General features: G+C 50.3%; 1 protein-coding gene across 1 annotated transcript in view; it reads right to left on the reverse strand.

Annotated features, from left to right (window-relative positions):
* Positions 1–27,023, reverse strand: part of DCDC2C (doublecortin domain containing 2C) — an 87,392-nt gene that overhangs the window by 49,204 nt on the left and 11,165 nt on the right. The window contains exons 3-6 of the mRNA XM_034659962.1: positions 17,219–17,295; positions 12,289–12,417; positions 7,706–7,843; positions 4,875–4,917 (exon numbers count right to left, since the gene is read on the reverse strand). Of these exons, the coding sequence (XP_034515853.1) occupies positions 4,875–4,917; positions 7,706–7,843; positions 12,289–12,417; positions 17,219–17,295 (387 nt within the window). The remainder of the gene's footprint in view (positions 1–4,874; positions 4,918–7,705; positions 7,844–12,288; positions 12,418–17,218; positions 17,296–27,023) is intronic.

The raw sequence follows: 27,023 nt of genomic DNA on the forward strand, positions 1-27,023 counted from the left end.
TTCTCCAGAGCCACCACCTCCTCCAGTGCTGGTCCTGCTCCAGTGCCACCATGTCCCAAGCAGAGGGGCCCTCGTCCGCACTCCCACCCCGCACGGCACACGCAGCCCCGCAGCCCCACAGCCATGCACAGCCATGCACCTGCAGCTTCTGCCTGCCAGCTCCCCGCAGGCCTGCGCTCCCCGAGGACAGGCAGGGGCTGTCTTCAGCTTTACACACACGTTTGCCATGCAGTGGACACTCTGCAAGTCCCTCGACTGTCAGAGCAACACAGATGTTCAGCAGTTCTTGGAAACAACAGACTGAGCGGGAAAAGAGAGAATCTGTGGCTTTCCCATGCAAGGACACGTCTAGGCGTCATCCCTGTCCTCATTCCTCCCTGCCCTGAGTCCCAAGTGCCTTACAAAGGTGTCAGGTGCTGCCTTCCCATTTCATTAATCTTTTCCCCCACTGAAAACATTCTCAGGAAACATACCCGAGGCACGCCATGGTCGTTCCTCTGTAGTGCTGTAGGAACTATCATTTTTCTCTGGAGCCTATTTCACTCGATCTAGATAAATTTAATGCTGTTGTAACAGATAATCTTGCCTTTCACCACGTGAAAGGCAGCCTCCCAAGGTCATGTGGATAAGGAAGAGAGTTCCTCTAGTGAAGGAACGGGAACCACCTAGCTGAGCTCAGAGTCAGGCCACGCCCAGGCAGAAAGAAGCGCTGCATGCCAAAGGCCTCCCACCGGCTTCCCAAGTGAACATCCTGCTTCCAAGTGGGTCGGGGTCTGCCACCAGAGAACCAGCCCCTAATCCAAGCATTATTAAAGCGGAACATTTGCTAATGTTTGAACCTGACTGTTGCATCTTCAGGCCACTAGAAGGAGACACAAATGCAGCCTTGGATGGTGTGTGATACTGCTATGGTCTTGACGTTATTGGCCTGCAAATGTCAGTTCCAACGCACTTACTCCACACCGCACTTTATAGGTTAGACCTGGTCATTAAAGTGTGGCTGTCCCATGGCATGCACCTCTCTGACTGTTTCACACATGTGTGCACATGCACACACACACGGGCACCTTTAATCTGTCCATGTTTTGTCTCCTCTTCATTTCTATTCACTACCAACATTCGCGTTCTATGCCCAAAAGAGAAGTAGGTGATATTAACATTCTGGTTGTGGATGTGATATAAATACAATGCTTGTTAATTATTGACTGACATTTTATGGAGGCTGGCACATTAAAATATTCATTTTAATATAGGAATGCAGTTTTAAACTTTTATTAAATTAGCCTCACTCCCTTGGAAAGTAATAGATACAAAATCACAGTAAACGTGTTGCTGTAAAACTGAATCTAAGAAAATAAGAAAAGGTTCCCTCAGTTATTTTCCTAGGACTCAACAGTCATGGCTCAAGTTAACAGACACCTAGAGCCCCGGCGGCTTCTCCTGCGTTCCCACATCCAGTCACCCAGACACCTGCGCTCCTGGCCCTTATGTTTCTTCTCATTTCACAGAATCAAACGCCATGAATGACAAGACATGTGGTTATTTTATGTGTCACTAAGAAACAAGCAAACTACCAGCTAGGCTACGTCACACGGCTTCCCTGTCACCTGGAAGTTCTGTTTTCTACTGAAACAGCCCTTTCGGAACTTTAAGACGTAGATTTTTATCACGTAGCACATTTGAACGTAAAGCAAGAGGACAAGGCCACAGAAATAAATTGCTCGAATCCTCTCAAAATTCTGCACCCAGAGTCGGGCTCTCCTGAGTCATTTCTGCCTCAGAGCTGGGTGTGTCTGTGCTTTGCCATGCAGTGTGGACAGCGCGCACCACTCTTATCTCTGGAGTTTTCTTCTGAGCTGCTCTGCACGCTTTGAAGCTGGTGCTTTCTTGCCTGGAGCCTGGGAAGCAAACCTTCTGCATCTGTCTCAGTAACAGATGTGGCAGACGAACGTGGCAGAGCACTTCCTGGCCACCGAACCCCCTCTCTGGGTGCAAACGAGGCGCACACACCTTGGCTGCACACCTCCGCTGAGGGAGGGTCTGTTTCTCAACCTCCCGGAACCTTGAGATCATGGGGACGATGACCAGCACGAACTTCCAGATGTGCTCCTAAAGGCAGCCTAGACATTGCAGCCCAGTGACCCCCGCCGCTGAACGCAGCCTGTAAGGAAGCCGGACACAACGGGCCCAAGACCCACGCAGCCAACACGCAGGATTTAGAGAAATAATAAAGCATCGCTGTTTTAATCTGCTACATCCGGGCATGGCTCGTTACACTGTAACAGATTACCGAGGCTGTATCTGCAGCCGTGCAGGGTAACTGCCTTTCTCAGGTCCCATAAAAGAATTCGTTGTTCCTCTGCAAAAAGGTAAGGAATTAAAGAAGAATGTAATCCACTAGCATCAAATTGCTATTCTATCTTTGAGCCTTTCTGGGAATACAATAATTTTTCACTTTGATTCTGAATCCTATCAACATCATCTTGGGGATGCTTGCACAGCAACGACGCTCAACGCGTGTGGGGCCAACCCCGTGCGCGCCCCGGCTGAAGAGACAGGCTCACCGCGCCGACAGCGAAACCACACGACCGCCAGCTCTAGCGGTTAGAGGCCACCTCCGTAGCAGGCGCCTCACTTCCCGCAGAAAGCAAGTCAGAGAAGTTCAGCAGGAGACACGTGGAAAGCCTAGCACAAAAAGAAGCAACCGTACCTACCATAACACGGATGCTGTGACTAATTCTAAAACCAGCCTCAAAAAATAAAATAACAAAATAGAACAGAACCCAGCCTCATGCAGCCAGAGAAGCCTGGCACGTGGGCTAGTTTTCATCCTCAGAAACACACCTGCCCTTCACAAGGGGCAAAGGCCTGTAAGTGCGGAATTCTCAGCTCAGCATAGCACGTGGACCTCCATACCGGGAACGGCGGATAAGGTGAAGTACCTGGGCAGGCGTTTGTATCAGTGATTTTGTTAAAATCAATGCCTGCTCTGTTCTTTTAGGAATTCCTGCCTTCTGGAGTAAACTGTGTTTGCTCTGCTGTCACGTGCCTTGTCATACATCGCAGAGTATTTCAATGATAGATTTGTTTTCCTCAAGTCACACATTTTATCTCATCGCAGGGCACACATGTGTGTGGTCATTCCAGGTCAAGATTCTTAATGTTACGTCTCATCCTAAAACCTGTTCACTTTCCCAGTCGTAGCTTTCCAAAAGAGAAGAGAGAGAACTATAGGCGATATCAGAACAAACATGCCTCAGATTTTAGACCAAATAGAACGAATATTTAATAAAAGGAAAAGAAAACTCTATCCCTACCGATCAGGACCCAGAGTCACAACAACATAACGAAACGAGGACAAAACCAAAGCGAGTGATGACGAGCCCGGACTCGTGGCTCCATTCTCTGTGCTCAGAGGCTCCCGAACCATTAAATACGGGATTTCCAGGCTGTAGCATTCAGGCTAAGTGTCAGCATTCAAACTCAGCACCCACACCGCACGTGAGAACACCGGTTACGGCAGCTGAGAAAACTGGGAGGCTGGAAAGCTGCATGCGTCCACATCGGCTCTTCTCCGTCCAGAACATTGGCCCCCTTCTCTGAACCACATTGGGACCTGCACTCCATTTGCCGATCGCCACGTGTCAATTACCCCTTCTCCTGCACACCGTCACCCTACACATGGGACTCATTCACACAAACGTTTTGCCATGAAACAAGTCTGTGTCATCCATCTGCCCGCAAAAAAGCACATCCTTACAGCAGAATCATGTCTATCGGTTCCATGTTCTTGATGATTCTCATTCACTCATTCACCCAACTTTTAATACTAAAGGCAATCCATAGAGAAAGAGAACTAAAAATAAGTAAGATGGTCATTCAGCTCAGGAAACTACCAAAATAACAAGTCAATTTGGAAAAACCTTGACGTCAGAGCCAGACAAGGACCACGTGAAGAATACTGGAGGCAAATCCCATTTATGAACAGACTTGCAAAAATCCCTCACAAAATTGAGCAGAACATATTCAGAAAGGCATTTTTTCAGGGAAGGCGGTAGAATGAGGACTGCAGTCGTGAACTCGGGGTGAAGAGTCAGATCAGCTGTGTCGTTACGTCCAGGGACACTGAGCTCTTTCAGTGCAAGTACAGACAGGCAAGGGGCTGGGCTCATCCAAGACCGGACTCTTGCCAGACAAATACCGTGGTGGCTCAGAGGTAAGGAAGCCAAAGTATCCCCAAGATAGCAGATGGTGGTCATGAAATCTGAACTGTGCCAGGAGAAAAGCTGCGTCACCGGCTGGCCATGAGATACTGGGAAAGAATAGATCAATTCACGGGGGCCTCGAGGCTGCTGAGTCTCAGGAGGGAGGTGCCCGAGCAAAGGGGCTGAGAGCTGGGAACGGGCGCATAGTAGGCACTCACCAGCTCTACTGAGTACATAGTAATGTCAGTGGAGCCACTGACAGAGCGTTTTCATGAGATGGTTGGGGATATGTGGTCATCTCAGACACGGGTGGTAAGGACCCATATGGCTGCCAAGATCTGGCTTCTCCCTGCCTTGCCAGGCTCGCATCCTGACACTCGCTGGCCACTCTTCTCGTGCTGTGTGTGTCACACTGCGTGTAGATAAGCACACACAGGGTGAGCGCTTCTCGACTCTGCGCCTGATGTGCCCCTGCCCCGCTGCTCTCAGGCCCAGGGCGGCCACACCAGGGTCAGAGGGAGAAGGGGAGAGAATCCCAAGCAGGCTCCACACTCAGCACAGAGACCAAATGGGGCTTGATCCCACGACCCTGAGATCACGACCTGAGCCGAAATCAACAGTCAGATGCCCAACCAACGGAACCACCCAGACAGCCCGAAAAGGACTTACTTTTTTCTTTCTTTGTGAGAATTTCTCGATGTCTGCATACTTTCTGAAAGATAAAAGACCGTCTCTTACAAATTTGTAAAATCAGCCAAAAAACATCTTTCTAAAACTGTAGAGTACAGCTGCAGCTTTCAGAAGGGCCAGTCCCCACAGAAGTCTCATCCAGTCCCCCCCGGAGTCACGGGCTCACATCAACAGTTGCTTCCCAGCCTCCGAGCAGAAGGGGCCCCCACTGAGGTTGGCTCAGTTTCCTTCCTCAAGACCCTGGAAAATCAGATGGATTTCCATTTCCATAAGGACGGTGGGGGGGGGCATTCTGGCCCGAGGGCAACACGTGTACAGGTACCTTCTGCCCTAAACCTTGTATACAATCGTGGGGGGAAATCCTAACACGTTTGAGGTTTTTGACAGTTGATGGTCACTGCCACAAACACGGGTTTTTTCTGCCGCTCTCACAGGGACCTGTGGCACACACGTCATGTTCTCCCTGGGTGGAGAGGAAGCACGGCTCGGAAACAGAAGGGTATAGTCAATGCCACAGCACTGACCAGTGGAAGGACAGAGACTCCAAGCCCGTCCAACACCCAGCCCGACCTCCTTCCACCCCAGGACAGACCCCTTGTCTAACTGCCACCTTTCCCTCTGATGCGGCCCAGGGTACGCACACTACTCCTAACTCCTCTGTAGGGGGCTGGCCCCGCCGCTGCTACGCACAGGACAGAACGCTCTGGCACCTTGATGTCCCACAGAAGGGCTCTCCTGGGTCCACGTCATGCGTGAGGAACAGACTCCAGTCTCTTAGCAACTCTGTGGACTCTCTTTCTCTTTGGTGAGGGAGAAAGATATTTAAGCAACCAATAGACCCAGGTCAGGGTTCAACACATGAACAGGTGACAGGGAAAAACAAAACCCACGGAGAGGCGGGGGCTTGTGTGGGGAGCAGGGGACAGAGCAACAGAGAGGCCAGCGTGCCTCAGTTCAACAGCCCCTAAGGTACTTCCACCCACCCTGCAGTTAGGACAATCAGCAGTGACTTAGCAAGTGGATAAAACCAGGAAATGGCCCGGCTTGCCTGGCACGTGGGCAGGACGCTAGCCTAACCATCTGCTGTCGGGTCATTGTCTATGGACAGGACAGAAGAAGCCATTCTCTGCCTCAGAGTAGAAACCCTAACAGCACGTGAGTGCAAACAGCACGAGGCCCACCTCAGACACGTCCCTGGAGCCGTGTCAGTGTCCCGGGCTCTGGGCGAGGGCACTTACGGGGTGCCTGGTCCACCACCAGATGAGCACGGACACCTCTTTCTCTTTGCTCAAGATAATGACCATTGGAAATGTGACGGAGAAGCAGCTACAGGAAAGGTCCCTGTAGGCCTTCGGACAGTTGCTGCCACTGTATGCCGTTCAAACACAGCCATGGGGCCGAGCAGTCGAGGCCACCAAACCCCACATCAGCTGGAAACTGCTCCTCCCAGCCAGACCTGGGAGTCGGGAGCTCCCTCGGGGCAGGAACGGGCGCTGGGCGCTGGAGTTCCGCACTGCGACCAGCAGCCTCCGGGAAGGGGGGCTACAGGTACATTGCAGGGAGGCACCTGACACCCAGGTACCAGATTCGGGAGGAGCAGAGCCCCGCCTTCCCGCATGGGTGACGCAGGGTGCGGCCGGCAGGGCACAGTCCCCCGGGGCCCACGGTCGGCTGGCAAGCATACCTGCAGGCCTATCCGAGGGGGTCTGCCGCTCATCTCTCACCCCACCCTGTCTTCTCAGAGGACCCAGAGACAACGAACTCAGACCCGGCCCTAATGCTGGGGCTTTAATCTGAGACAAACTGAGGACTTGGGTCAGTATTTACCGCTGAGCTCGTCTTGCAGGTCCCTCCTTCCTGACCCACCCCTGAGCCTGGACACCCCGTATGGACACACAGGAGCTCGCGAGGAGCTGTAGCCGCTGAGGGCCCCGGACTAGTAAGCAGCAAAGTCTAAGGAAGCATCAGACGTAACTGTGCCCTGGGAACGTACGTCAGGCCACCTTCTCAGGGGGCTTCAAGGTCCTTGAATTGTGAGAACTGAGATGCACCCAGAGTCCACGCTCATCCACGTGAGCACCTGGGCAGGACCCTGGGCACGCAGGTCAGGGCCCAAACCTGGGCTGTTCTTCAGAGTAAAGCCACTGGGCGTCCCTCAGGCAGGAGCCGACGGAAGAACATTATGCACTAATTACAATTCAGGCCAAATTCAGACGGCAAGCAGGGGAGCGAGCAAACAGCCCCACGAAGGGACAGCCAACCTTCTAGTTCTCTGCGGTAACGGGACGGGAGACCCCAGCAATGCCTTTGTCTTCCTTGCAGACGTTCCCACAAGTCCACAAACACGCACACTGTGCTGTACCCTGTAGCCCGGGCCGGGGTCCGCTGTAGCAATCACCGCAGTTCTCCCCAGGACAGCCGGCCGCCCCACACCAACTCCGGACTCCCTCCCGGTCGGAAGAAGCCGCCGAAGTAGGGAAGCAGGACGAGGGGCTGGATGGACGCTGGGCTAACAGGACCGTGTCCCGGGGCCAGTTCTGCGACTGTGTTGCACTCTGAGAGTCTTTCTAAGACTCCCAGTGCCCCCGAGAAAAGGCAGTACGCGCAACACGAGGGCTCACTGTCCTTGTGACACATCACAACAGGGTTCTCCTGCCTCGCTGTGAAAATCCAATGCTGTGTCATGTATCAAACGAGAATATCGAGTTTCACCATAGAAGAACAAGAGCTGAGCGGGCTGTACTTGGGGGCGATACTGGGGAAAAGGCAAATTCTACCAGCTCGGACGGAAAGGTAGGAAACGTGCTCACTGTTGGACCTCACTGGGCACCTTGGCGGACTTCCAGTAAGGGAAACACTTGAAGGTCTCCAGTCCCGCTGCAACATAGAAGTGGTTGTCTTGCAGATCCTTCGAGCTGTCTAAGAGATGCCCATTCATGGTGAACAATCTGTGAACAGAGCAAGAAGAAGTGGAGACTTCAGAGCAGTGACCTCAGGGCTGCGGGCATTTCTGCAGATGATACGACCGGGACGTGGGCCACTGGCAAGCACTGAATGTGTAGGCAAGCGTGATCCAAACGGGCTAATTAAACCCCGTGGGAGCTGCTCTTCCAGGGTTAGGCTTGCTTTCCATTTTTAGATTTTTTAATTAAAGTATATTTTTAATTATGTACAAGTACTCAGAGGCCCTTGAGAACATTTTAAGCTCTTGGTTGGTGCTCAATTAATTTTAATAACAGCAAAAATTAATACAAATTGGCTTATATTGTTATAACAATACCTGGAAAACAAACCAGTATTTATTAGCAAATAAAATGCCGTTTTATAAGCACTGAAAGACTAATATTTGTCTACCTTTTATGCTGTACTCTTTCGGCAAGTATTCACTCACTCATTCATTCACGTAAGAAACGATTCAATTCACTGGATGCTGAGCATCTGGACAAGGAGGTGGGCTGCGTTGGATACAAATATGAGTAAGGAAGTCCCTGCTTCTCCAAAGTCAGAGTTTGTACACAAACCATAAACACAAATGCGGCCGGTGAAGGGCAAAGATTCGGACGTCCACGAAGAGGAAAACCAGACTCCACTGTAGGCCTCAGAGAGGTGGAGGCAGGCAGCAGGGTGGGGAGGGTGGGGGGTTTCCTCAGGGGAAGATGAGTAAAGCCATCCAGGAAGCAGGAGCGGCCTGGGCCAAAGGCCAGAAGGCTGGGGTTGACTGTCACTGAAGGTGGAAGGCACACACAGAACGTGCACAGTGAATTCTGGGGTCTGGAATATTCTAGGGAGAGGAACCAATCATTGAGCTTGCCGCAGTGACTGGAGGTTGCCATGGAAGAGCGGACAAGAGCTAGGTGCTAGCAACAGTCCACTGACCACAGTGGACGCATCCGGCCGACACGGCTGATAGAGGAAAGAGCCTGACCTGCAACAGGAGCCTCGGGCTGCCACAGCAAGGGTGTGCGAGGCGATCAGGGGTCAGAGCAGCGATCTCCAGAGTGGGAGGAGGAGGAGGGCACGCTGAACATGTTGAAGCCACAGAACCGTCCTCCCCTCTGTCAATCCTTCCCAAACCTCAGAACCACCCGGAAGGCTTGCTAACATGCAGACAGCCGGGCCCCACGCTCAGGGCCTCCGATTGGCTGAGTCTAGGATGAGGCCGGAACACTCATCTCCAACAAGTGCCCAGCTCACCCGGCTGCCCCATGAGAACGGCTGCCTCAGATCAGCCCTGGAGGAAGAAAAGACCTTCGAGACGGGAGACAATCATGAGAAGCCAACGGAGAGCCGTGTGGACAGCGGGCAGCCGTGACAAGGAGCATGATGCTTGGAACTGTTCCTCTCCTGCCATTGACCCCCCCCCCCGGGGACAGTCGGTGCCTGTCCGCGCTGGAGGACCCAGATAGCTGGTGCCAGTGTCCCCAGGAATACGTCAGGGAGGCACAGACGCTGGCAGCAGGCAAGGAGTGGAGGGAGGCAGATGGGACCGCGGGGCAGCAGGGCCGTGCGGGCTGGAGGACAGCGTCTCCTGGTCCGGGGCTGGCCAGCGAGGCTCTGCCATGGAGGGTTTGGTACATCCCAGCAGGAGCAGAAGTGTTGGAGCAGATGGACCAAGAATTTAATATAAACGTGGAAAAGATTGTAAACGAAATAAGAGGAGATGTTACCAATACGAAACAAGAATACATAAAGAAGAAACAAACAGAAATACGGATGTGAACACTGAGTCACAGAGACAGCATGGGGCCGAGGCACCCATCGGAAGGGGTGCAGACACGGCTCAAGCCACTGCTGGGAGGACAAAATGGAGGGAGTCTCCCAGGGGCAAGCGGCGTAAGAAAAAACATGTACATGACAAAAGCCGAGAAATGAGGATGAGTAGAAGTGCCAACAGCCCAAAAGTAAGAATCTCAAAAAATAACTTAGACGCGGAAAGGAAGAAAAATGGGTAGGAATAATGAAGATGAATTTCACAGGATTAAAGAAAGAGGGAGGACCTCATACTGAGTCAGTAGGCGTCAAAAAAAAAAAGAGACCACAGAGAAACTCACACGTGGGCACATGCGGGTGACATCCAGGAACGCACACGAGCGTCTGGAAGGGCTCGCCCCGGAGGAGCAAGGAGCAAAGCGGCCAGAGCCACACGGAAATCAGAGTTTTCAACAGCAGCGCTGAAGGCCCGAGACAAGGAGGTGATGTTTTCAAAATCTGAAAGGAAAGATCTTTGAAGCTAGCCACACCCTCATGGAAATGCAAAGGCCCACGAAAATACCGTGGCCTTCACAGACCTTGGAAGCTTCCCGCACGGACTCACACCGAGAGCATCTCTACAGGAAGGACCTAAATAACGGGAAAAGCACCTCCAGGAGACACCACAAGGGATTACGTGCAGCAGGGGTCCATGCACCTTGGCCCAATCTGGGTTGTTGTTTTAAAGAGTTAGATCAAAGAAATACTTCTCAGGATAAACCAAAATTCAGATTGTGGACCACAGCAATGTGACAGGGGTTGTTGGCGGGGAGGCCAAGGAGCAGCCACGTGGGCTTGTGTTCTTGTCAGGGAGGGGAAAGAAGTCAGCCCAGCATCGGCGAGACCTGGCAAGTGACAGACGCTGAAGGAGATGGGTCCGCGTTTGATTCTGGGGCCCAGGAGAATCTTGGCGCCAAGGAAGGGACACATGAGCTGACAGCTCAGGTGGAGGGAGGTGGATGAAGGAAAGGAGCTCTTGACAGGGGTGGAGCTGGAGGAAAAATGGACCCTGGAAAAGCTCAAGTCAAATGTCCCAAACACACCAGAAGAACTTCAGGTCTTCCCTCCAGCAGCGGGAGCCTTGCAAGGGCGAGATTCATTGCTTGTGTGCCTGTTAGAATGTCCGTTCTCAGAACATTCAGTGTTCTTTTTATACAGTGATGAGACCTAATAAACTTACTATTTGTACTTCCAAGCATTTCTTTCATTCCCAAGCTCTGTACCTTTCTAAACTCAACCATAAAGAATTGGGGAGAGGGGCGCCCGGGTCGCGCAGTCGTTAATAGTCTGCCTTTGGCTCAGGGCGTGATCTTGGCGTTCCAGGATCAAGCCCCACATCAGTCTCCTCCACTAGGAGCCTGCTTTTTCCTCTCCCACTCCCCTGCTGTGTTCCCTCTCTCGCTGGCTGTCTCTCTCTGTCTAGTAAATAAATAAATAAAACTTTAAAAAAAAAAAAAAAGAATTGGGGAGAGAAAAAATCAAAAGCTTATTAATCCAATGTCCTATTTTCCCTCCAAATGTTCTGTTTCCTTGCTTGCTTCGCTTCTGCCATTTCACATGTGACTAATTCTGCATTGCTTCCGGCTCCTTCCAAAAGCACCACAAGCCTGTCTGCTCCACACGATTGGCTCTTTCTTTGAGAGTAACCACTGACATTTATAACTGCGTTCTGGAATCATCTGGGCACCCGCAGAACTGGTTTTTAGGTAACATCTAATTTCCCTGGCACGTGTAGGGTCACCTCCTGATTTGCCCCCCTCACTAGGTCAACGACTACCCCATGGCTCTGAACGCCCAACCATTTATGTCCTGCTCACAGGAGAGGCTCAGTCTTCATCATTGGTGTCACAACTGTGGATTGTAAATCAATCGTTTACATTTTAATTTACCCCCAAGAGAGGTAACTGACAAGTGAAATAGGAGTAAATGTTTTTGCTCTTCCATCCCAATGCCTACCATCTGGGGACCATCACTGTCCATAAACATGATACTTCCAACACTCAGCGTCATTCCACATCTCTTACTTTTCAACCTTGAAGGTGTGTGTCTTCCCCACGCTTTCTCAGCCCACTCCCACACAAGACTTTGGGCCTCCTTGTCCCCGGCGGTGTTCCTAAAACCGAGGCCTTAACCTTTCCCTCTGCAGCCTGCTAGACTGGCCACTCACTGCTCCCTCTTTGGGGTCCACTGATCCACCCCAGGCCCTTGGTCTAAGTCCACAAACCTGTCCCTGGATTCACTCCCACAATCAGTCATGGCCACCCTGCCCCTCCCTATCCCATGGCCACCTCACCTCTGTCCCCCCTCTGTCCACCCCACCTCTCCCCATCCCCATGACCATCTCACCTTTGTCCCCAGTCTGTCCACCCCACCTCTGTCCATCACACTTCTGTCCACCCCACCTCTCCCCATCCTCATGTTCTCATTCACCCCATTCACCACACCTAGCACATGGCAGATGTTCAGTAAACTGTTGAATGAAAAATGAAATAAATTGGTTAAAAATAAGCATGGTAAAAAGACAAGAAATATTATCTGTCCCAAAGAATTAAAATCAGTCAATGATGTAGCCCTGAAGCCCGTCCTGGTCCAGGGGGGATATTCCCAGCTGGGACCAGGTCTGCCCCAGGTGACAGAGCCTTACTTTCGCACGCCTCCTAGAGGGAAGACTTTTTCCCCAATCATGGCCAGCACACTATTCCATTCCATCAGACTGAATTTGGGTATGATAATTTTTACAGGTGGGATAAATAGTCTTCCATTTGTGAAAACACTGCAAGAATGAAAAAAAAAAGCATTCATTAGTGCCTTACACTTGAGGGGGAAACACTGGAAATTCAAAGAAAGACCTGTAATTACAGAACTAGAAACCGCATGTGATGCACCAGGCAGCCCTCAGACACACACAGCGTGACCTGCCGAGGACCATCACCAAGCAGCTCGATGCTGAGAGCCTGGTGACAGAGCAAGACTGCCGGGAAACATCTTTTCATCGACTATGAAACGCCCAGATGAACGGGACACAGCTCCACTTTTTAAATAATATGCATCCACTGTGGTGAGTAAAATGGAAGAAAATTGTGCCCATTTGGCAAACAAAGGGAGAATTTCGCCTTTAAAAATGCAGTTACTTTCCCTTCCCACGGAGCCAAGATAGCGTCCCAAAGGAAATAATGTGCAATCCTCCGAAAAGATAACAGAAACAATTGATTCACTCGTGTGGTTTTAAGGCAGCTTCACTGTGATCCCAGAGGGTTTATTTTATTTTTTTTCTGTGTCAGAGCAGGGGTCAGCAGTGGGGAGAGAACTCAGTGCAAAGTTCTCCTGTTAATGAGGCCCTGACACCTGGTCCAAGTCACTTGGCAACAGTTTCACACTCTTGTAACTCATATCAGAATAATGTAAACGATGAGCCTTGTTTCTGTAAGTCTAAAAGTAATAAATAGTATTTAACATTAAGGAGCTCAATTTTACAATTCTAGTTTTTAATTTTTAACATTATTATTTATGGTTACTGTTGTTTTATTGTTGTTGTTTTTCCTGTAATACAAATAATTTATTTTTTTTTAAAAGATTTTATTTATTTATTTGACAGAGAGAGACAGCCAGCAAGAGAGGGAACACAGGCAGGGGGAGTGGGAGAGGAAGAAGCAGGCTCCCAGCGGAGGAGCCTGATGTGGGGCTCGATCCCAGAACTCTGGGATCACAACCCTGAGCCGAAGGCAGACGCTTAACAACTGAGCCACCCAGGCGCCCCAGTAATGCAAATAATTTAAAATTGGATAAATACATCTCTTTTTCTTTCAGAGCAAATATAAACTTTGATACGTTTGTGCAAAATGCAAAGAATTGGTTTTCTTTCCTAATGCTCTGTGGCAAGAGGCTTCTAATCCATGCAGAGACCACCTTCTTCCATGTGTAAAATATTGCCTCAAAATAAACCCTAGAAAATGTTCTGTGCAAGTTATACTACAAAGCATTTATGCGATAGCCCTCCTACGATAAAGATTTGCTACAACGCTTCCATCTCTTGGTTTTCTTAAATGTTTTATCCCAAAAGTCTTTCCAAACATAGATTACTACTGGTAATAAAAGAGATATGTGTTTAAACAAGGTCGAGCTATGTTTTTGTACGCAACTAATGAATCATGGAACTTTACATCAAAAACTAGGGACACACTGTATGGTAACTAACATAATTAAAAATATTATTAATAGGGGCGCCTGGGTAGCGCAGTCGTTAAGCGTCTGCCTCTGGCTCAGGGCGTGATCCCGGCGTTCTGGGATCGAGCCCCACATCAGGCTCCTCTGCTGGGAGCCTGCTTCTTCCTCTCTCTCCCTGCTTGTGTTCCCTCTCTCGCTGGCTGTCTCTCTCTCTCTGTCAAATAAATAAATAAAATCTTTAAAAATATATATATTATTAATAAATAAATAAATTTTTAAAGATACTTAACGTGCATTCTTATCCTGATTGCGGGGAAATAGGCACTGTTATGAACTGAATTATGTCTCCCCAGCCCCAAGTTGTGGCCGCGCCAACAGACTAAGACACACGCACATCCACCGGGGATGTCACTAAAAGTGTCGCAATCGCCCTCAGGGGCAAGTTGGTCACATAGACTGAAGAGACGAATGGAATCAATAACCACTGACCCATTCTTTCCATTTCCTGAATCCAACCCATGGAAATGAAACAGATTCCTATGTAAAGACGTGTTTCCCACGGGCTTATTTATAGAAACAAAAATATAAAAACCACCTCTCTGTCCAGGTGCTGAGAAATGGTTGAATGAGCTGTGGTACAGCCATACGATAATATATTATGCAGCAGTTGAAATTGTTTATGCCGAATTTGTATTTACAGGGGGAAAATTGTCAAATAGAATTAATGCTATAAAACACACACACACACACACACACACACACACACAAAACAGAAGGTATGAAGAGAACAAGAAAAGTAAGTGTCCCTCAGGCGAATAGTGGTTGACTGAGAAGTCAGATGAGGGATTTTGATTTTATCCTTTACAGTGTTCTAGGTTCCCACATTTATTTATAATAAGAATGTAAAAATGGGGAAAAAACTATCCATATGAATATCTTAATTTTTAAAGACAAAGAAAGGAAAGAAATATCTCCAATTTATAAATTAGGAAATTACAAGTTGAGAGGCCGTGCTGACTTAACACATCTCCCAAAGTTGCTGGTTGAGCTGAAGAATGAACTAGATCTTCTCGCTCTGCCAGAATTCAAGCATCAGTCCATCTGCCCCCCAATGTTCCAGGTAGTTGGATGACCAATCAACCCACCTGAGTACCCAAGAACAGTTTCCCGGGAAAGTACGCAATGGAGAGGTTATGGGCAGGCAGGAGCCCCTGGACTCACGGCCAAAGGCCAGCATGGTTAGATGAGAGCACATCCGAATTTTGGAAAACTAGTAGCCAGTTTTTAAAGCACAGCTTATCCATATGTGCTCATAAGGCACCATCTCCAGGGTACACTGTGTGGTGGAAAAAAGGAGGATACACGACAGTATTTGCAGGGTCCATATGCTTGCCGAAGCTTGGATCTATGAGCTTGTCCTATAAGGACCCACCAGACGGTTAGCAGCCGTTGCGTCTGGGGAAGTCACTACAGATCTGGGGATATAAAGTGGGAGGAACACTTACTTTTAATGTATAACTTTTAAAGCACTGTATTTATTTACCATGGGCATAGGTTACTCCGGACACAAAAAGTAGTCAATTTTTAAAAATAACTTTGAAATAAGAGAAGTTAAAGGCATTAAACTACTACTCAATGTGCCTTCTATGGTGCTCATTCCTGTTTAATAGGAAATATTTTAAATATTTTAAGTAGAACATATTTTAAGTGATTAAAATAGGAAATACTGTAAATTTTTTTAAAATAGGAAATCACACACGGATAGGAATGGACCTTAGTCAGGGGCTGATGATGGTGATGACAATGACCCAACAGGTAGCATGGGACGCAGCTTTGCTTAGTGGCAGAAGCAGGATGTAAATCTGAGCCTCAGTCTCCACCCTGCACATGCACGTGGTCTGGACCAGCTCAATTCTGAGGAGACCCAGACAGTCAAGGGAGCACCAGCTCTGTCTCCAAGTCCAGTGCAGGCTCAAACAAGCCACCCCCCACCCGGCTCCCCGCCACCCCGGCTCCCCCAGGAGAAGCCCTTTCTCCCTTGAGCATCAAAGACTCTGGAATGCACCACGACTATTTTGTTTGCTTGTTTTTATAGTTACAAGGTTTGCAAGCAAACATGATCAGGTCTTTGTAGAAAAGACTCTGCGTTTGAATGGATATTTGGGTCCATCTAGTGGAATTTCAAGCACACCGATCTAATGCATGGAGCACGTGCTGCAAGTGTAAATGGTCTGTAATAGAAAAAAGGAATGTCCGTCAAAAGAAGTGAGAATCACTGATATTTTGGCTCATGCCAAAAAAAAAAACAAAAACAAAAACAAAAAACCATTATGTTTCTTTGCCAGGAAGAACCCATAAGCCAATACTGTTCCCTGAGATTTCTATACATTCTTGAGAAAGAGACATCCTTCACAAAATTTGGAAATACTGTGCCTCTCATTGCTTCAAAACAGCTCTCAGATTTATAGAAGGCACGATGGAAAGACCTAGGTGCTGAAGAGTGTGCCTTGCATACACGTAAGGAGAGGTATTTTACGGAAATGACCGTCGAGGTTCTGAAGAGATGTGAAAGGGGCCAAGTTTGGCTAATCAACGGGTCATGTTTCCTGCACCCTTCTGCCTCCCAGTCTGGGCTCTAAGGAATCTAGCAGGGGCTTTCCACCTGACGGCCCAAGCCCTTCGCTGGCCGGCACGCTCGTGAAGGGCACCAGGTCAGGGATGCGGCAGATGCTGACAAGGGCCAGGACCGGACGCCCCTGCTAGCACCATTCGGACACAGAGCGCCCACACTTCTGCAGAAACTCGCTGCAGCTCTGTCCCCTGGAAGCAGAACGCGGGAAAGGGAAGGGTGTTTCTCCATCTTCACATCAGAGGCTTTTATCATAAAATATGACAACATCACAGTACGAGAAGGATTTGGAGAGCTCCTGCTCTGTGACCGGCACTGGGCAGGCCTGCTGGACGTGTCACCAGGGAGCCCTCAGCACACGTGCGTGGTCAGTCCTGTTTTACAAGCAAGGGAGCCAGTTCAGAGACACGGGGTGTGTACCGTCAAAGACAGTAAGATGAAAAGCGCAGCAGAGTGGAGCCCCTGACATCCCCGTCCTGCAGCAGCGCGAGAGAAGGACATGCTGTAACCCCACGGGTCTTTGCCAGTTCCAGCTCAGGGTGGGGAAATAACCCCTGAGTTTCCTTCCAACACCCACCAGCTGCAACTGCTAGCTTGAAAAATAAATAAATAAGCGCCTAAGAGTAAATTGTGTGTGTGAAGCCCTTGCCTTTCCACCCCCATGTAAACTGTTGGACAGCATGGTGACTGGATTGTTTTTCCAAAATCAGGGTTCAAGAGAAGACACTATCTTTAAGGAGCCACCGCAGTTGTGATTTCTCACCCACAAGACCTTACTCACTTCACGTGCCGGGATGTACGGTGAAATGTTTGCCACCTGGAAGGCACATTCATATCACAATGTACCACCGGTTTGATCTGAAAAAAAAGAACAAACGAGCGTCAGAAGTCAGTTCCAACTGACAAACACCTGCTAAGTATCACGGACTGCAAATCATTGCCCAGAAGGAAACCTGAATGAAGGTGGGGACGATGGATGGCTTCCAAGTCAGGCCACGGGCTTCGAGCTACAAAGTCCTGCGAGCAGGTGAGAATGCCTCCCCGTGTTCCCTGACCCTTCTCTCCTCTTTCCTGTGACTCCAACCTGAGGGGCTGGGCCACCCCTGGAGCCTCCTTCGGCTTCCAACTCACACCCCCTGTGGCCTAGATGCCCGGAGGAGAAGGATCTCTGAGCCCTGCTGAGGGCAAGCAAAGTTTCTCTTCCCCAGGGTCTTATCTTTCAAGAGAGTGCAGAAAAGCAAGAGGAGGGGATGGCACTGTTGACACACTGGGGGGATCAAGGCCATGGCCCCACGCAGTCCCAGAGCTGCCTCAAGCCTTCTCCATCATGACCCCCTGAAAGTCACTCCCCAACTGTGGCTCTTTCCTGTCCCCCAGCCCACCAGGCTGGAGAGCGTGGGCCCGGTTCACCCTCCAGACCTCTAAGGCCCAAGCACACCACCTGACACACGAGACCTCCACATTCCCTCTTCCCGAGCCCAGGCTAGCCCGCCTGCCTCGGTCTGCCACTCTGGACTCCGCCAGCCTCCACGCGGGACCCACAGCACAGCATCTTTGCTCGGGCTCCCGCCAGCTCTGAGCCCGCCCACCAGCCCCTCCCCCACGCTCCCTCACACCACGGCCCCTCAGGGCTACCGCTGGATCCACACCATTCAGCACGCTTTTCTTTCGGCAGCCCTAATTAGAACCCTCCAGTGCCCCCACCCCCCGCACCACACGCTGCTGTTCCTGCAGCCTGCCCCCCCCACCTGCTGCACTGTGAGCTCCCTACCTCACACCGAGTCCACAGAAGGCCTGGCTGGAGCCCCATTCCCAGGCGCCGCACCCACCTGGCGCTGCTGCACCCACACCCCCATGCTGCTGACCCTCCCTCCCCCACCTCGGGCTGTGTGTGACCCCTTCTGCCCTGTGACCCAGGCCTGACCTGCAGCTCACGGAAGGGACTGGAGTCACTCGGGCCGGGAAGCATTTGCTGCGGGCTTGGGCTCAGGTGTGACACACGCATGCCTCCCTCATCGCCCAGCTCCTAAACCTCATCTCTGCCTGGCACGCTGCCCGCCTTCGCTCCAACTCTGTGGCCAGGACCCACCAGCTTGCAGAGGCTCTGCCCCTGCGTAGACCCTGCGTTCGGGGCTTGTCCAGACTGCTGTCACACCTGGCCCAGCAGGGAGGGCCCAGCAGCAGGAGGTGTCCGCCCGGGGCCCACAGCTGGACCGCCCACCCTGGCCACCCTGGCCAGCCTGTCTCCCTCCACTCCCTGGCACTGCGGGCTGCCCAGCTCCCACACACACACCACCCGAGCCCGCAATGTTGGTCCTACCAAATTACCCCAAGCGAGTGACGGTCAACTACAAAGTTCCTTTGCCAAGAATAACACCGACCCGTGTCCTCTGGGTTCACCGTGAGAGGGACGAGTAAGCCGCACATACCAGGAACAGCGGCAACAACATTTTGGCATCTCGTGCTCTCCCCAGCACAGTTTTTTAAAAGAGGAGACGGGAAATCTGCTCTGATGACGAGGAGACAGCAGGCATGTGGGGCAGGGGTGGAGAAGGGTTAGAAGGACGAGTCAGGTGAGCACCTTGCTGCAGGCCTGAAATGCCCTCAGTCAGAAGGGACAGCGGCCTGCGAGGCACAAGAGCGCACCGCGAGTCAGAGGCAGCAGGGTGGGAAGCAGGGCTATAATCTCAGACCAGGGCTCCCATCCCACACCTGCCTCCCGCCGTCCGTGAGCCTTTGCGGGGCTGGTTTCACCCCTGAGCTGCAAGCTATTCGTGTGTGCGGTGGGGGCGATACACCTTGCAGGGTTTTTGTGAGATAACGTTTTATAAAAGGCACAACGCCACACCTGCCTCCTAGGGATAAATACTCAATCCAAGAACAAACATGCAGAGACAGAGAGACGAGACGGAGAGACAGGAGGCGGGAGGGGCTGGAGAGACACGGACAGACCATGCAGCGTCTCAGTTTCATTAAGGCCCAAACAGAATTGCTGATTTTACCCACAGCCAGCTGGTTGTCCCCACGCATCCCCATCTCTGAAAGCAACACCACCGCAGACCCATTTGCTCAACCACAGAATCTGGGAGACACCAGTGAGTCCTTTCCTCCCTCCCACCCGTCACCTAAACCGTGAGCACATCAATCAGTTCTGCCTCAGAGCGTATCCTGGACCCATCCACCAATACCATGCTGGTCGGGCGGCCCCACCTCTCCGAGGCTGGTCCTCCCACCCCCACAGTCCCTTCCCCACAGGGAGCAGAGCCGCCCTTGTGAACATTGGTCAGAATGGTCAGCTTCTGACTCCGAGCCCCCATGGTGGAGATGGCCACACGTCCGCTAAAATCCCCACTCCTCCCTTCCTCCCCACACCACAGCCCTGCATGCACCCTGCAGCTCTCGAACATCAAGCCTGTTCCTGCACAAGACCTTGAGCCGGGAATGTTCTCCCAAGTCTTTGCACACCTTGCTCTTTCTTGCATTAAGAAGCCCATCTAGAACCAGCTCCTCCAGGAGGCGCTCCCTGACCAATCACGCCCTTGATTTCCTTCCATCATAGCATTTAATACTAACATGTTTGTGCTTATTTATTTACTTATTATTGACTCCTCCTTATTAGAATGTGAGCCTCCTGAGAAGCAGAGATCCTGATTGTCATGTTCCACAAAGGATCCCCAGAGCCTGAACAATGAGTGGCCCATAGGAGGAGTTTGAGAAGAATGTCATGCATATGAATGAAGAAATGCTGTCAGGCCAGTGATAAACAGCTCTGATGCTCCAGGAAGAATCCCAGAAAAAGTGAGGTCATCGAAGACGGTGGTAATGCACGCCGACAGCCACGTCACACTATATATAAGATTATATACGCCTGCATACTGATGGCAAGAAATCAAAGCCACGAATACCAACAACCACTGTGGATTTACTGACCTGGTTTAAAAACAAAACAACAGAAATTATTCTCTGCAAAATTCTATTAAGGTACAACTACCCTAAGAAACAGCTTTCTGCTTGATCGCATAAAATTATGGAAACAATGAGCTAATTGCTTTTTTATGTGTTAATGATCCATTAACCCTGATATCACCTGCCTAATTAAATAACCCCAGCAATTAAATACATGATTCTGGATTTTTTTTTCCCTGTACTGCACATAATTTCCTGAGAAAACACAGGTGGCTTTCCGTTACTGTCTGATGGTGATGACAGTTTCAGAGATCGTGTATTCACTCATCTGCTCTGAGTGGCCAGAGGGCTCCATGGGCTTTAGGGCTCCTTAAGCAACAGTCCAGGCAATTGAGCCAAATCTAGACCAATGCCAGAAGACACTTACCGTTACCGCAGGTGTATTTCCCCAAGCAGCAGCTACGGTTTATTGAATGCCCACTCCGTGGCAGGCACTGCAGTCATACCTAACCCTCAAAATAACCAGGCAACGTACCCACCTGGCAAGCAATCAGAGCTGCTATATAATGTTCACCAAGAACACAGTGTCCTGGCCACGATAAGCCCTCCAAAATTATGTGATTGTAGATTTCAGCAAACTGGGGACTTGAACCTATGCCGGCGTGGCACGTGGGAACCTGTCTGAGCCGTCCGCGATTCCAGCTCTGACTCCGTCACCTTCTGTTTACATAACCTGGAACAGGTCATGCACCTGTGTCCTTGTGCATGAATGCAGGTGAAAGTGGCAGCTGTCTCCTAAGGGCTGCTTTCAGGGTGCGGAACACGAGATGAGATGACGCAGTTGTGGGGCGCTTCGCAAAGCACCAGGAATGAGTTAAGAGCTCGGTTGAGAGCAGTCCTTGTTGCTGTTAGCCTCCGAAGTCCCTGCTCTTTGCACCTCATCGAGCTGCGCCAACTACCCTCAGTGAACACCCTCACGGCCTTTTCCACGCAAAACATCAAACAAAAAAAGACTCAAGAGGGTCTAGCACCAAGAAAAGACCTCGTCACGTAACCACATCAAGGGGAGAATCCACTGTGAGCAAATGGTGCTCACTGGGGTCTGGGACGCGGGCCACACAAGCCGAATCAACAGAGAGGCCCCCGCACCGCTGGACGGAGGACGCTCAGCCTAAGAGCCTAAACAGCGTGCTTGTAAAGAGACACACAATTGCCACAGACCGCAGGAACCCCACGGAAAGTGTCGTGGGCTCCCCCATTCTCATCCTGCTCATTAAGGAAGAGGTCACCTGGACCACCTCCAAAGTCACTTCAGTTCTCATTCTGTGGTCCTCTGAGTCCAAACAACAACAACAACAACAACACCCAGCTTCACTCTCCCAAAAATGTCCAAGTATCTTCCGAGGTTAGCGTTCGGGAGCACCGATGTGAGGACAGGAAGGGCAGACAGGTGGGAATCACCCTTCACCCACCCCGCACCGTTGCTGTAGAAATGCAGCAAATGTGGGCAAAGCCTCCGACCCTCGCAGCCCTGCCCCCACTTCACCACGGCGGCCTCTCGAGGGGAGACCAGGCAACTGCGTCTGAAACAGGGCTGGGGAAATGGGTTCTTGGCCTTCTCCATCATGAAGATGATAGATTTTTATTTCCCATTTTTTGGAAAATGTTGAGGTTTTTTTCACATTTAAAAAAATGGAAGCCCTGGGCGCCTGGGTGGCTCAGTGTGTTGAACATCTGCCTTCAGCTCAGGTCATGATCTCAGGGTCCTGGGATCAAGTCCTGCATCAGGCACTCAGCTCAGCGGGGAGCCTGCTTCTCCCTCTCCCGCTCCCCCTGCTTGTGCGCACTCTTTCTCTGTCAAATAAATAAAATCGTTTTTAAAAATAAATTAATTAATTAAAAAAATAAAAAATAAAAAAACAAAAGAACCATGACTGGTTTTTTTTTTAAGATTTTTTTATTTATTTATTTGACAGAGATAGAGACAGCCAGCGAGAGAGGGAACACAAGCAGGAGGAGTGGGAGAGGAAGAAGCAGGCTCATAGCAGAGGAGCCTGATGTAGGGCTCGATCCCAGAACACTGGGATCACGCCCTGAGCCAAAGGCAGACGCTTAACAACGGCGCCACCCAGGCGCCCCTAGAACCATGACTGGGGTTTTAAAGCGACTTAGCTGGTATCACATACCATGTAAGGGTCTATCACAATTTTGAAAGGGTTTTTCCCCCTCTGGAAAGTTGGGAGGGAAACAGAGCCACCCGCCCAGACCTCATGGGGGGTTGCTGGATCATGACGCCACTGGCAGGGCAGGTCCCTGTCTGGTTTCCTGGGTGCCCTCTACGACAGTGGCCGAACTGAATTATCATGGGCCTCGAGTGGAAGTTGCCAGAGCTGGAGGGCTGGAAGGGTTGAGGATGACCCAGGCCGGCACTGCCAGGTCTCTGGTGCGGCCTGGAGACCAGCCACCTGCCTGCAGTCAGCAAGGGAGCGTCAGAGCCACTGAAGCCAAGAGCTCCCAGCCTTGACAACAGCGGGGACTCTGGAGCCTAACAGTGACAGAAACAACGGTGACTGCTCTGCACCGAGCTCTGAACTCACTTCGGGCATTTTGCTAAGCAGAGGGCAGCGCGTTACCTCATTTTGCATTACTCGTACCAAAAGCAACAGTGTTTCCATCTAATTACTCCTCCTGGGGGCCATTCAAATTTCTATATTTCAAATCCTACTGGTTTAGTGACTTATTTCTTTATGTTGAAAGATGCTTCGTCTTCTCCAAACTATTTTGATTTGCCACCGGCTCCCCATATGCCAGCATCTCTCTCGTCCTCCTCATCGCACCTCGGCGACCTCAGGCCTCTTCCTCACACGGAGGGGGACATGGTGTGCAGAGCAAGCGATCAGCCAACGAGCATCCTTAGGGTGAGCTCGACACTCAGAGGACATCCTTCAGTGACCCCTCTTGGAAAATTAAAACAGCAACACATGAGACTAACCACTCCTCCTGGCCTGGTGTGGACCGCCTAGGTTACCTGCAGATTCTCCGGTGATGGCGTAGGAGTCAAGTAACCAAAAAGGAAGGAAGAAGAGTGAGACTGCGGGGACGGAGGGTTAGGGGAAAGGCAAACAGAGCAGAGCAGAGCACAAGCAGGGTGAGCACGCTCGCCCTTCACCAGGATCCCCAGGCTCAGGGGGATTCACTCTGCACCTACGTGTAAATTGTGTGGTTAAGAAATAGTGAAGCTGCTGATAAATCCCAGCCAATGCAGGGGGAAGAGTTACCCAAGTCAGCTTCGGTGAGGAGGCTGGGAAGGCAGCTCCACCTGGCAAAGCGGCAGAGAGGGGAGAAGGAAGCACGCAAGCAGCCGACGCTGCCCAGTGCGCCCCAGCGCGCCCAAGCCAGCCACGCCCCGTCCACCAGAACGGAATCTCCATCACTGGGCCAAGACGCTGTCTCCACAGTGTCTCCGACAAAAATGCAAAATGTTTCACATGGCAGAGAACGGAAGTTAGCTCCCTCCTGTGACAAAACAGCAGAAATCATCCGTGAAGGCCTGCACCCTGGGAGGGAAGGATGACGGGGAAGCGTGGGGGGAGAAGGATGTCCTAAAGAGAAAGGGAAGAAAGCGACGGTGCAGAGAAGAGTCGCCCCAGATAGAGGCATGGCTCCTTACACAGCAACACAGAAGAAAGTTCAAAGCAGAACCAATGGAATAGAAAGCAGAGCAAAGAAATCAAGAAAGACAAACCAAAAGTTGGTTCTTTGAAAAGACTGATAAAATTGATGATAAAACCACAGACAGTCTCATCAGGAAAACAGAAGACACAAATGACCAGGGACAGCAGGCATGAGGGGGTCACATCGCTGGATTCCACAGATGGTAATAGGATCAGAGAACGTACAAACGACTTCATGGGGCATCTGGGTGGTGCACTCGATTAAGCATCGGACTCTTGGTTTCAGCTCAGGTCATGATCCCGGGGTCCTGGGCTGGAGCTTTAAGTCAGGCTCCACACTCAGCGGGGAGTCTGCTTCTCCCTCTCCCTCTCTCTGCCCCTCCCCCTGCTCCCACTCTCTCTCTCTCTGTAAAATAAGTAAATAAATATTTTTTTTAAGATTGTATTTATTTGAGAGAGAGGGAGGGAGAGAGAGAGAGAGCACAAGCTCCCCGATGTTATTTCTCCAGGGAGGATTTCCCCTTTCTGCTAAACTTGGGGGTGATATTTTTTTTTAAGATTTTATTTTATTTGAAAGAGAGCAAGAGAGATCACAGAGGGAGAGGGAGAAGCAGACTCCCTGCTGAGCAAGGAGCCTGATGTGGGACTCAATCCCAAGACCCCAGGATCATGACCTGAGCCGAAGGCAGATGTTCAAAGGACTGAGCCACCCAGGTGACCTAATAAATAAATCTCTAAAAAAATAAAAATTAAATGACTTCATGCCGATAAACTCGACAAATGAAATGAAATGGATAAATAAAAAGACACAAACTAGCAAAGTTCACTCAAGAAGAAAGAGATAACCTGAGGAACCCTATATCTAGCAAGGCAGCTGGATTTGTAGTTAAAAACCTTCCCACAAAGACAACTCCAGGCCCAGTGGACTCGCCAGGTAACTTCTACCAAATATTTAAGGAAGAAATGATGCCAAAACCAGAGAAAGACATGACAAGAATAAAAACCTACAGACCAGCATCCCTCCGTGAACACAGGTGCAAAAATGTCAAACAAAATTTTAGCAAATAACATCCAACAATATATAAAAAGGACAATATTTCATGAGTGGGGCCTGTCTCAGGAATGCAAGGTTGGGTTAATAGCTGAAAATCAATCCACGTAACCCACAACGTTAACAAAAAATGAAGAACGACAGGATCATCCCAACAGATACAGACAAAACCCTGCCAATTCTAACTTAAATCTGAATCCTACATCCCAAACAGAGCTTCTCCCCCAGCGCAGGCCTGACCCAGCCACAGTGGGAGAGGGCATGGTGTTTAATCTCATCTGCCTTCAGCCTTCTCCTCCTCCCTGCTCTTCCAGGGCTGGGCCGGAGGGCACGGGAAGGGCAGCGTCTAACGTGATTGGAACTGACTTCCGCAGCAGGTGCCCAGTGTGGCTTTGGTGGCTGTGAGGGGAGGGGCCTGCAGTAGGTTAGTCCGAGAACCACCACGGGGCCTGCCTGCTGTGCTGCTTCTAAACAGGAGACACATTCTCCATCTGATGCCGCAGCAGAGCATTTCCATCCCTAGAAGAAGAGAAACAGCTAACATAGTCAATAAAAGACTAGTCTTTGAGCTCATGATTAGATTATCCCCAGAATTATGGGATGTCCCCCAAAAGCCCCAGAGCAGGAAAGACATGGCGTAGTAAGTACCAGTAAGGAATCGGAGCTGACGGAAGAGGGGTAAGGCAGGTAGGTAGGTAAGCAGTACAGGTGGCACGAGAGAGAGGTGCTCCCCAGGGTGACCGGCAAACCTCGGCCCTGCGACTCTGGAGCTCTGCCCTCGTGAGACACAGATCTGAATTTCAGGCTACCCTTAGGGTCCACTCATGGGAAGAGATTTCTTGGACCAAATCTTCCCTTTCAGTCAATGCTCTTGGTTGTGGCTCATTCAAGGTTGGCTACACCACAGACACACATTCCCGAACATTCTACGCTTCCACCCAGACAGGAGCTTACATACCAAACAACAGTAACAAACCATTTTCAGTGGCTTCTTCTACAGAAGCAGAGGGCCCAGGGCAGTGGGCATCAAGCACCCCCAGCCATGCACACTATGCCACACAACCCAAGGGTGTTACGGGCAATACACTTCCTGGCGGTAAATATTAAAGATCTTACAACAGGGCCTCTCATTCCACCTCTCTACAAACAGTCATGACTGTGAGCAAATACATCTCTATGAGGGATCCACCACATCACTGTTAAAATAATGAAGAAGCAAAATGACCCACAGATCTGCTGATGGGGCGGGTTAAGTAATTATGACAGATTCACATGACCAAATATCTTGCAGCCATTAAAACATGTTGCAGAAAATCAGCACTGCAGGAGAAAGTGGTCAGGACATACAGCAAATAAAAAGCAGACTGGAAAACAGATGGAGCCTATTTCTGCAAACACATACACACATATGTATGCGTGTATTATACACATGTGTGTTTCCATGTATACACGCTTCCTGCGAGAGCACAGAACAGCTCCTGGAAACAGACGTGACAAAGTGAAAGGGCACTGACCTGTGGACGTAAGATTGTGGATGACGCCCATTTTCTTCATTGAGCTTTTCTGCACAACTTTCTGACATTCTTCTCATTAAGGTCTCCTTTTACAAGCAGATTTTTTTTTAAAGATTTTATTTATTTATTTATTTATCAGAGAGACAGCAAGAGAGGGAACACCAGCAGAGGGAGAGGAAGAAGCAGGCTTCCCGCTGAGCAGGAAGCCTGATGTGGGACTCGATCCCAGGACCCCGGGATCATGACCTGAGCCGAAGGCAGACGCTTAATGACTGAGCCACCCAGGTGCCCCTACAATCAGATTTTTTAGATGAGAAAGCGTAAATTCCATAAGAAAAATTACAAAACTCTCTGGGGTGACTACAGTCCCATCAGGGTGAGTACCCGGCGGTCCCCGCTCTAACGGTCTCTCTTCACATCCGGCACTGATCAAAGCCTTCT

The sequence above is a fragment of the Ailuropoda melanoleuca genome, chromosome 4 (assembly GCF_002007445.2).
Source record: "Ailuropoda melanoleuca isolate Jingjing chromosome 4, ASM200744v2, whole genome shotgun sequence".
NCBI lineage: Eukaryota > Metazoa > Chordata > Mammalia > Carnivora > Ursidae > Ailuropoda > Ailuropoda melanoleuca.